The sequence below is a fragment of the Numida meleagris genome, chromosome 3, assembly GCF_002078875.1.
Source record: "Numida meleagris isolate 19003 breed g44 Domestic line chromosome 3, NumMel1.0, whole genome shotgun sequence".
Classification (NCBI taxonomy): Eukaryota; Metazoa; Chordata; class Aves; order Galliformes; family Numididae; genus Numida; species Numida meleagris.
This window is the reverse complement of record NC_034411.1, coordinates 36,175,708-36,187,991: the sequence shown is the minus strand read 5'-3', so window position 1 is coordinate 36,187,991 and position 12,284 is coordinate 36,175,708. Positions and strand designations below refer to the sequence as shown.

General features: G+C 41.2%; 1 protein-coding gene across 23 annotated transcripts in view; it reads right to left on the bottom strand.

Annotated features, from left to right (window-relative positions):
* The window catches only part of RGS7 (regulator of G protein signaling 7), a 271,402-nt gene that overhangs the window by 78,694 nt on the left and 180,424 nt on the right, over nt 1-12,284 (bottom strand). For all 23 annotated transcript variants that reach the window (XM_021391124.1, XM_021391127.1, XM_021391132.1 and 20 more), the window contains one exon: nt 4,322-4,428. In XM_021391124.1, the coding sequence (XP_021246799.1) occupies nt 4,322-4,428 (107 nt within the window). The remainder of the gene's footprint in view (nt 1-4,321; nt 4,429-12,284) is intronic.

Here is a 12,284-nt window from a genome sequence, read left to right as displayed (position 1 = left end):
ATTTTCCTTCAGAAGAAGTATCATGCTAGCAGAGGTGATGTTTTCTCATGTTTGAATCAGTAGTAGGCTAGCAGCAATGCAGAAGTCAATTCTCAGCACCCCTATAAATGTGTCCTATTCTTTGCAAAAGAAATCCTCAGATATTTTGTCCTCCTGACCACTGCTCATGGAAAGAGCCAGGAACTGAAGCCTAGGCCATTCCATGATTTCTTTCCACTTTTTGCTTACTCCACAACCACATCAACCCCTTTCCCTCAGGGGTAAGCCCCTTCACCCATGTGCCATCCCTCTCTTATTTAGACTGAACATGAGGATAAAGAACCACAGGAGGGAAAACTTCTTTGTATTCCCTCTCCAGAATCAGTAATGGTTGTGGATCCTGGGAAGGAGGCTTGGAGTGATTTCTTTCTGTATTACCCATACATGGATATAACTTACTGTCCTGCTGAAGAGTAGGTTTTTTTGCACTGTATGACACATAGGACTCCATGTGAGCATAGAATAATACTGTATGCATTTAACCAATAGCCATTCTCTTTCTTATCAGATTGTATGCTAGATATTTAGTTAAACTCACTAAAAAAAAATTTTAGACCAACTGCAATGACTCTTTGTCTTCCCTTACGTGACTCTGTAGAATAGAACTGAAGTCAAAATATCTGTGAAAGTATTGTACAGCAATTCACTTAATGCAATGTTTTTGGCTATGTTTGATCTCCAATGCACCATTGTTTTCTTCTGGATCCTAGAGATTGCAATCTCAGTTTTATTTTATTCTTTAATGACTCCTTATTCAAACATTTTTCAAGAGAACTTTAGTTTTAAATATCATGAAAACAAAATATTTTGTCTGAACAGATTTTTCTACAACTATTTAACACAGATCTAACAGAGTAGGCTTTCCAAACTGTGGAATTTCTATAATCAATTTCACAGTGATGATCATTAGATCATTTCAAAGCACCAAATATCCAGGGAAGACCTTGAAGCAGCTGTTGCTGTTATCTGCCTTGACCACCACTTAAGAGCAATACAGAGTACAACCACCACTGTTGAAGGTGGAACACGGCAAAAAAACACAAATTAATTCCTACTTTAGGATATATAATGAGATAGTGTTCAATTATATTTGTCATAAATGGTGTTGCTTTGCAAAAAGTTCTAGCTTGTTATTCATTATTAAGAAATCAACATTCCTGCTATCCAAGCCCTGAGGTTGAAATCTAACATAATAAAACACAAATACATAGGTATGTTAATACATACACGCTGAATGTTCCTTCCAGCTTGTTCTGAAGCATCTACATGTGTTTTTCATAAGCAATAGGAATCAATGTAGAAATGTGTTTGCACTTGTTTGAAGAACACATGCAACTTCAATACTAATTCACTACTATTATATTCATTACATTTTAGGCCTGAAGGGGGACAGGGGCAATAGTGAGCCTTCCCATGATAACGCATGGGATGGTATAGCTAGATTAGAGGTACAAGGTATTAGTAGGGGCCTTGAAGGACCCGCTGCTGTGAGAGGTGCTGGCAACACTGCAGCACATAGGAAATCCTATGATGAAGCAGTGGCTACTGGGGCAATTGGAGAAGGCAATGAGGAAAATCAAGGGAAATACTTTAGAAGAACTAAGTAGTTATCCTTTAAGGAGGGGACAAGACCAGTTGCCCAGTTGAAGTGCCTCTACACCAACGCACACAGCTTGGGAAATAAACAGGAGAAGCTGGAAGCTACTGTGCTACTAGAAAACTGCAATATAAGTGCTGTCACCAAAACCTGGCAGGATGATTCCCATGAGCGGAGTGTGGTTATCAATGGCTACAAGCTGTTCAAAAGAGACAGGCAAGGAAGGAGGGGAGGGGGGTATTGCTGTCTGCATCAGGAAAGGATGAGAATGTGAAGAGCTGTTCTTAAAGAACAGTCATGAGCAAGTCAAAAGCTTACCGTTAGAGACTGAAGCAGCAAAGGGAGCCTTGTGATTGGTGTCTACTACAGACCACCCAATCAAGCAGAACCTGTTGATGAGGTCTTCTACCTCCAGCTACAGGAGGCATCACAATGGCAAGCATTCATCCTACTGGGGGACTTCAACCACCCAGACATCTGCTGGAAATGTAGCACAGTGAGCTGCAGGCAATCCAAAAGGCTTCTGGAATGCATTGAGGATAACTTCCTGAGTCAAGTAATTGACGGCCCCACCGGGGGGATGCAATACTGGACCTGTTGCTGACAAATGTAAATGAACAGATTGGTGACATCAGGATTGGAGGCTGCCTGGGTTGTAGCGACGATGCTGTGGTTGAGTTCACGCTTCAGAGGGACATGAGACAGGTGAAGAGTGAAATTAGGATGCTAAATTTTAGGAAAGCTAACTTCCAGCTCCTCAGGGAGTTAGTCAGCAAAACTCCCTGGGAAACCTGGGGAAGCGATGTTACTCCCACTGTAAGCAAAGATTAGGTTCATGACCACCTGAGGAACCTGAACATCCACAAGCCTATGGGTCCTGATTAGATGCATCCCAGAGTCCTGAGGGAATTAGCCAAGTCACTCCCGATGATATTTGAAAAGTTGTTACAAACAGGTGAAGTCCCTAGAAAAAGGGCAACATCACACCCATTTCTAAGAAAGGTAAAAAGGATGACTCCAGGAACTACTGACCTGTCAGTCTTACCTCTGTGCTAGGAAAGATCATGGAGTAGATCCTCCTGGAAGCTATGCTAAGGCACACAGAAGACAGGATGTCTTACAATGTTGTCACTGCATCAATGGACCAGGGAAGAGCCACTGATATCATCTATCTTGACTTCAGTAAGGTCTCTGACACAGTACCACACAACATCCTTATCTCCAAATTGGAGATATATGGATTTGATGGGTGGACTGTTCAATGGACAAAAAAATGTCTGCAGGATCAAGTCCGGACACTGGTGGTCAGTGGCTCAGTGTCTGGATGGAGATCAGTGACGAGTGGTGTCCCACAAGGGCTGGGACTCTTTAATATCTTCACCACTGACAGTGGGGTCAAGCACAACCCCAGCAAGTTTGCCGATGACAGCAAGCTGTGGGGTGCTGTCAACACACCAGAGGGACCTAGACAGGCTTAAGCAGTAGGCTCAGGTGAACCTCATGAGGTTCAACAAATTCCAATGCAAGATCTTGCACCTGGGTCAAGACAACCCTCACTACCAATACAAGCTGGGGGACGAAAGGACTGAGCACAGTCCTGCCAAAAAAGACCTGGGGGAGCTGGTGGATGGGAAGCTGGACACGAGTCAGCAATGTGCCCTCACAGCCCAGAAAGCCAACCATGTCCTGGGCTGCATCAAAAGAAGCATGGCCAGTAGGTCAAGGGAGGTGATCCTGCTCCTCTGCTCTATGCTGGTAAGGCCTCACCTGGAATACTGTGTCCAGATGGAGTCCTCAGTACATGAGAGACATAGACCTGTTGGAGTGCATGCAGAGGAGTGCCACAAAAATGATCCAAGGGATGGAACATCTCTCCTACGAGGACAGGTTGATAGAGCTGGGGCTGTTCAGCCTGGAGAAGGCTCCAAGGTGACCTGATTGTCACCTTTCAACATCTAAAGGGGGGGTACAAGAAGGAAAGGGACAGATTCCTTAGCGGGGATTGTGGTGACAGAACAAGGGGAAATGGCTTCAAGCTTAAAGAGGGTAGATTTAGGTTGCATATAAGGAAAAAGTCTTTTACAGTGAGGCTGGTGAGGCACTAGAACAGGCTGCCTTGTGATGTGGTTGATGCCCCATCCCTAGAGACTCTCAAGGTGAGGCTGGATCAGGCAAACTGATCCACTTGTGCACATTCATTGCCTGTTCATTGCAGGGAAGTTGGACTAGATGACCTTTAAAGGTCCCTTCCAACTCTAAGGATTCTGATTTCTGTATAGAATCATCACATAAGAAAGAATATCTACATTACCCTCCATTTTTAATCAGATCTCTGCTACAGGCTTAAGAAAAATAACTCCCCCTCTAAATTAAGACTATTTTAGGAATCATAGTCAATAACACAATTTCATTTCCTTTACTACACTTCCAAAATACTTCCACAATTTGCATTATCACACTTACTAACTTCCAGGAGTTTAAAAGGTCATTATCATCTTAGCACAAGGTATTGTCTTCATTTTCTAAATTAAATCCTTCTACCATTTTTAACTTTAAGAGGAATTGCTACCATTTACTAGGTTACACAAGAGAGAAAGTACTGTTAAAATTTCCTACAAACCTTAGTGTTAAGTCTTTAACATGAGCCTCCTTTGCACAAGTCAAGAACATCTCAAAAACACTTACCTGGAATCGATAGAAGGTGCCATCATCCTTTAGTGTTAGAACATGGTCTGAGATTGGAAAAAAATAACCATGTGCTGCCATCAGTGTTCCCAAATGTAGAGCTTCCACTGTTTGAATATCAACACAAGAGAAAAAGAAACTTTAGAAGTTAGACAACTTATTCTAAGCAATTTAATTTTCTATTTCCTGCAGATAGCCGCTTGACTCTTAGTCTAGGTATCATGGCATCATGAAAGCACTGTTTGTTTTTTTTTGTAATGGAATGATACAACAACAACAAAAAAGCCTTTACTCTCCTTAATCACTGGCTATTAGACATCTCATTTGTAGCTGTAATTCCACATCAGTATTAGCAGCTGGCTATTGTGACAGTCACACACTTGCTCTGAAGGTGAAAACAGCAATCATTTTTATCCTCATGGTCTTGCCTCCTTTCCTCTTCAGAAGTTTCAGATTACACAACATTAAAATAGTTGACTCCAACTGTATGATATATTCCTCACTAATTTTACCAGAACAGTAGTAAAGAATAGAAGTTTTCTTAAAAATATCTAATTTTTGGGAAAGTAATGAAGGATCGCAGAACCACAGACTGATTACAGGGGATGTCATCTAATTCAACCCCCTGTTCAAGTAGAACCATCTAGAGCAGGTTGTCCAGGACCATGTTCAGCAGGTTTTGAAGACCTCCAAGGAGGAGACTCCACAGCCTCTCTAGGCAACCTGTGCCAGTGCTCAGCCACCCTCACAATAAAGAAGTGCATCCTGAGCGCATCCTGATGTTCAAAGGGAACCTCTTGTGTTCCAGTGTGTCAACTGCCTTTTTTCCTGGTAACTAGGTACTAATACAAAGATATGGTTCCATCTTCTTTACACATCCCTCTTCATGTATTTATAGACATTGGTAAGATCCCACTGAGCCTTCTCCAGGCTGAACAGTTTCAAGTCTCTCAGATTTACTTCATAAGAGAGATGCTCCAGGCCCTTCATTTTTGTGGCCCTTCTTTGGACACTCTCCAGTGTGTCCATATCTGTCTGGTGCTGGAGAGCCCAGAACTGGACACAATGGATGAACTCAATTCACTTTAGTGAATAAAACCATAATACTTAACAGTCAGGATTACATGTGTGCTTATATTTTCAGTAAACCACTGAAAAAATATCAATCTCTGAGTCTTATTCGTTATTGTTACTATTTGGTTCATGATAACATCACACTGTAGGGAGAGAAGGTCATTAGTTAGAGTCATTCTCTTGCTGCTGTATTTAAGACCAAGTCTTTACCATACTTCTTTATCAAGAGTGTAACACCTCTAGCGCATATCCCTAAAATATGCGCAGCAATTTCTGCTGTTACATTAAATAATTCCTAGCATAACCTCTTAATACAAGTCCACAACCACTGAAGCATACTAACTTTAAGACGACAAAGCTTGGAGAAGATCACAAGGGTTTCTGAGCTCCACGACAAACTCATCAGTTATGGGAGGAAATGATAGGGAGGACAGCACTGCTGCAGCACAACACCAGCAATGTCAAAAGGTAACAGATCGATACAAAGGCCCTTTAGGAGGACTTGGGACTAAGGGGAAGCTGGGAAGGAGGAGGGTGAAAATGACAAAAGAAACACAGAAGTCATGAGATCTGCCTAAAAAAGGAAGATTTTATCTAAAATGTGACTTCAGCATGAATCCAGAACATATGCAGAATCAGTAAGGATGAATATTTGCTCTAAGGAAAACATTTTACACCACCACTACACAAGCATATTCGTACTCATCCTTGAAGAAGAGCCCATTCATTCCCATTGCCTGTAATTTGGCTTTTAGCAATGGCAAGCATAAATGTTGCAGTGCAGATATTCCTTGTTCTGCCACGTTGAAAACACCAGAGTGGCATCTGAAGAGGTTTCAGGCACACTATTGTCATACAGAACAAAAACTGAGTCCTCGGACTTGTGTTCTTCATGAGGATGATAGAATCATTTATGTTTCAGCCATTATCACTTTGGACATAAGGATGTGACACAGACATACTTTTTAATCTATATTTCATGAACATTCCAGAAAATTCGCTCTTTCACCCATCTGCTCGCCTAAGGACATTCATTGGTACAGATAATCCAGGAGGCAGGTAGATGACAGGAGGAGGACATTTATAAGCTATCCCAAACCCAGAAAGTATGTGAAAGAAGAAAGAAAGGGGTCTGGACGGGAGTTCAGTGAGAGCACACAACCCTAGAAGAACTTATTTGATACCCAATAATCCTTGTGACCTCTGCTTCCTGCCCCTTTGGCAGAGCCATTATCTAAGAAAATCCAGCACCCTCTCTCTGGCAGTGAACTCCCTGATCTGCTATAAAATGCCATAACCCAGTTAACAAACCTTTTCCAATTTACAAGACTACAAGAAAATTCAGTGAAAGAAATCAGCTGTATCTCTCCCAGCACTTGGGATGCATGCAAACCCACACATCAATTTTATCCTAATTAGCTTATGCCCAAGTATTGTTGTTATTCATCTACCTCAAGCTACAAAATTATATCATCCTTTGGATAAAATACTCTGAGCCAATACATTCTGTGGTGAGTCCGTTGCTGATTTTTCTTTTCATTTTGGTTTACTTTGCTTATTTTTTAATTTTATTAAGCTTTTCTTTGTTCTTCACACTGCAAGTTTAAAAAGGCTTTTTTTCCAGGCGTAGCGATCAGAAGGACCAACACAACGGAAAAGATGCTACAAAAGAGGTGGAAGGACCAGCACGATAGCAAGGGGCTACAAGGGAAGGGAAGTAGATCGCTCACCCGTATCAGAAGATTCTGGGTTCACAGGCAAAAGCTTCCACCAAGGAGGGATCTCCAGAAAGAGATCCATCCTCAGTGGCAGGCAGCCTTAAATGAGGCCTAAGAGGGGTGCAGCCTGGCTCACCTTCTGGTCACACAGGTGAATTGCCTTCACCTGTGCTCCCAGAGCTGACTGGGTCTTTCCTCCAGGTGCTCAATCAATGGTTCAGGCCATGACTCAGCATTTCCCATACACCAGGCATTATGAATCTTTGTGGAATAAGTGTGAAAAAAAAACAAAGGAAAAAAAAAATGTGCTTTTTTAGAGAAAAATTTCATAGATTAAGGGTGACAGGGCTCACCACAAAGCTCTGACACAGATGAGAACGCATTCTCTTCAGATTTAGAAGAAACTAAATAGGATCCAGATTTCCTTCATGCTTTTCTTGATTTCTTTATTGTAAAATTTTTTAGGAGCACAAAGATATCACATTATTGTCTTTTACCCAGCAACCGTTAGAGCACATCTGGACTACCATGCCCAGTTGTGAATACCACATCCACTCCAATACAAGAAAGACATAAGTGAACCTGTTTGAGTCCAGTGGAAGGTCGCTGAGTTGGCTGGGGAACAGAGCACTGCCCTGTGAGGAGAAGCTGGAGGACGTGGGCTAGCTCAAACTGAAAAAGAGATTTTGGGTGTGCCTAGCAAAAGTCTTCCAATGACTAAGAAGAGATTACCAAATGATAGAGCCATGATCTTTATAAAGGTGTATGACAAGTGAAAACAATATAAATTAAGAGAGACAATGGTCATAAACTAAATCAGGGGTGGTTTTGACTTGACATATGGAGAACATTTTCATCCTGAGAGCAGCTAAGCAGCAGAAGAGAGCTGCCCAGAGAGACTATATAGTCTGGATCCTTGGTGAGTTTCAAGACTCAAGGAACTAATGTCCTGGACAATCTGCTTGATCTTACAGTTGATGCTAATTCAAGCACAGTATTGGACTGGAGACCTCTTGAGGTCCCTCTCAACCTGAATCATATTACAATTCTGTGACTCTTAAGCGGATGAAGCAGAAGAGGAACAAAGAGCAGAAAACAGGGATGTAGACAGCTGGAGAATAAATTATTTGAAAGCTGCCAGAGCAGCCTATAATCCTGGGAAGGCTGGTTACAGTAGGAGTAAGAGTTGATACTTCTCTAACTTACTGCTGAGTAACTTACTGTGTACCCAAGTGTATAGTCACTACTGGCTCTCTACAGAGAAATGGAAAGAGCCGAAAAGACCATGATGGCTTTCTTTAGGCAATTAAAGCAATTAAGGTCAACTGAAATCTGAATTGTTCCCCACAGCAGCCTATGTCTCATCTTCAGCTATGCACGGACACTAAGAAGGTTTTACTCTCACCTAAAGTATCTTACTCAATTAGGATGAATCTACACTGACTCAGTGTTAAGGTATCTCTCTGCAGAGACGTTAAGAGGTAATAGGGACACATAAACGTCTCTGTATTTTCCTTCAACTAATAGACAATTAATTTTAATTTGTATGACTATCAATCCAGCAATTTATTCCAGCACTACATGAATATAAATGAACACATATACTCTTTTAACAGCAACCTAAGATCCCCTGTAGCTCACACAGGTGAGCAGTATCTGTTCTATTAAAGAAAAAAGGGAAGAAAAAAAAAAGTGCATGGTATAATAAAGACATTAACAGAACCATTCACTTGGTAGTCTAAAATCCTCTCCATTTATATTGTCCGACAATGATGCAACTGCATAACCAAAGCATTTTCAATTTGTACAGAGACTGAATAACACATAAATCAAATACGGATCAAACAGGTGAAAAATGTTCACAAAACTGTAACTGGTGAATAATGTCCAGAAATCTGCAACCCTGACTCACATCAGACTGAAAGAGGACGAACACTGCTGTTCTCTGCAGGACAGCAACGCAATTTCCACATAGAAAGAAAGTATTCTTATTTCCAAACAATAAAAGGAACACTTAGATATACATCTGATTTTGCTAAAATCAGACTGAAAAGCCAAACAAAGTACAATTGTAGGATTCAGGACACAAAACCATGAGCTTGAAGAGGAAAATGTAGCCAGCAGCAGATGACTCCTACATGCCTAAATGCCTAGAAGTTCAGTTCAGACAGCTTCATTAGTCCCCACGTATTCCTGCATGTGGAGTTAGGGGAATTTGACCTAAAGAAGCATCTTTCATCTGGAAGAATGGCAGAGGGAGATCAGGAACATTAAAAACTTTATGAAGTGCATTAGAAAAAAGAAAAAAACATCAAGTCTGAAAAATACTTTTAAATATAAAAGTGACCACGTAGAAAGTTTGATTATGTATATATATTCAGAATAAAAAATCCAAAGTAAGAGAAACATAGACTAGAAGCAATAAAATACTTCTTCTTAAATGGCAACTGTACACAAACATGCAATGTGATATGTACATAACTCTTATTTCCAGATATTAAGTCACTATGCTTAGGAATATGCAATACATAGAATCATAGAATCATAGAATTAGCTAGGTTGGAAAAGACCTACAAGATCATCCAGTCCAACCATCCACCTACCACCAATAACCCCACTAAACCATGTCTCTCAACGCTGTATCTAAATGTCTCTTGAACACCTCCAGGGATGGTGACTCAACCACCTCCCTGGGCAGCCCGTTCCAGCACCTGACCACTCTTTCAGAAAAGTAGAGTTTCCTAATGTCCAGCCTCAATCTCCCCTGGCGCAACTTGAGGCCATTCCCCCTCGTCCTGTCACTAGTTACAAGAGAGAAGAGGCTGACCCCCAGCTCACTACAACCTCCCTTCAGGTAGTTAATAGAGAGCGATAAGATCTCTCCTGAGCCTCCTCTTCTCCAGACTGAACAATTCCAGCTCCCTCAGCCGCTCCTCATAAGGCCTGTGCTCCAGACCCCTCACCAGCTTCGTCGCCCTCCTCTGAACACGCTTCAGGGCCTCAATGTCTTTCTTGCAGTGAGGGGCCCAAAACTGGACACAGAACTTGAAGAGTGGCCTCACCAGTGCTGAGTACAGAGGGACAATTACTTCCCTGCTCCTACTGGCAACACTATTTCTGATACAAGCCAGGATGCCATTGGCCTTCTTGGCCACCTGGGCACACTGCTGGCTCATGCTCAGCCGAGCGTCGACCAATACCCCCAGGTCCGTTTCCTCCACACAACCTTCCAGCCACTCTGCCCCAAGCCTGTAGCGTTGCCTGGGGTTATTGCGGCCAAAGTGCAGGACCCGGCACTTGGTCCTGCACTCACATATGAGACTACATTGTCAGTTACACCCAGACAGCCTCATTGTGAAAGCATAATTCAAACTGCAGCTTCTATACAATGGACAAAAATTGCAGCAGAGATATCACACAAAAATTTGAAAGAAACAAACCTCATAGAGGTGTAACGGTAGAACAGAGGAGACTTCAGCTTCCTCTGTTCTTGACTGCTCGTTTTGGAGATGATCAGTTATGTAAGAATTAAGGTTCCAGGCATAGCTTTCTAGCAGTGAGTACAGGTAAGTAGAAAGTCATGTTCAAAAACGAAAATCAGTAAAACCACTCTTAATTTTTTGTAGGTTAAAAAGGGCATTATGCTGCAGGAGCTCTAAGTTAATAATAGCTAACAGAAAAGAAAAGTACTAGCTGAAAGACAGAAATATGTCTTTATCAGCCCAATTCATTTCCACAGGATATGAAATATTTTGATATAAATTCAAAATATTGCTGTGGGTGGAATTTTGACTTTTAATGTGTATGTTCCTGGGCTAAAAGCTGAGAAGTTTAAAATTTCATGTTTCACTCTGCTGTTGAACTTTATTTAGCTGAGTGGGTGAAGTGAGCAACAACTGTACACTGATAAGCAGTCACATCTGGGAGAAGTAACACTGCCCTGCCATCCGCTACGCCATTACAAGGAGAGTGATTTTGATGGATTAAATGCTAGTCACTTTTAATGTACTTTGTTATAAGAGAGAATCAGACTATTACAGCACTTTGGGACAACACAAACCTGATGAAGTCTGAAAAATGAAAATACACCCTGGATGTTGAGTTTTCATTTTATTTTATTTTCAAACATAGTTCAGTTTTCTCCTTACTGTATAAGCTATTGTATGGATCGAACGATTGATTGTTCATCTTAAATTGCAGGCTGTGGTAATATGCATGGAAGAAGTTGTTTCTTATGATAACATTCACAGGGGAGGACTAAAGTGGATGGATTTTTTGTTTTTCTTTGGAATAAACATGTTTTTCTCCTTTGAAACAACCTAAAGGGTATGATTTCAGTGAGAAGTGTGGATTTGACTTTTCCTTATGCATCTCGGGGTTTTAGGTGATGTAGTCTCTATACTTGTGTGTACTGTTAAGTCCATAAAACACTTTACAGTATCACACTATTGTAATTACAGTCTCACCACGTCTGAAGTAGCTTGCAGTATTCTCTGAGGGACAAAGGAAATGGAAACAGGTGTTTCTCAATTCTGTTCCACTTTAACATGTCATTTTTCAGAGCCTGTTTTATATTCTTCCATGCAACTTCCATGCAAGTCCTAGAGAAAAATTTCCTGAAAGGAATATCACTTGGGGCATGTTAGGTTCTTAAGATTGTTACATGATATAAGGAACAGTAAAAAGCCCAAATTTGCAAGTTTATCATTCAGTATGGCAATGTCAAAAAAAAAAAGAAAGCCTCCCTTTCCATCAAATAATAAAGTGTTTGTTATTTGCAGCTTTTTGTCTAATCTAAAATCCATCACAATGCTCAAGTGCATGGCTATGCCACATGGCTGCCTGGAAAAAGAATTAATGACTCAGAACTTCACAAGCACACATTCATTTTAAGTGCCGAATGCCAAGACATTATCACTTACTCTCACCTCACTCCTGCTGTCATTTCATTGCCAGTGTGAACACAGGCTGTAAGAATTAACTTAAGGCAATAAAATAAAACCCACTTCTGATGCTCACACAAAGCGTAGGAGAGCCTCCCTCTCTGGGCCTGACTGTGGCATTTAAAGAGGGGAAAATAAAAGAGCTAGAAAAGTTCTTGAACACCCACATGACTCTAAACTGTTCTCTTTTGTCCCATCTGAAGGATGGAATTACAAAGGGAGCAGTAA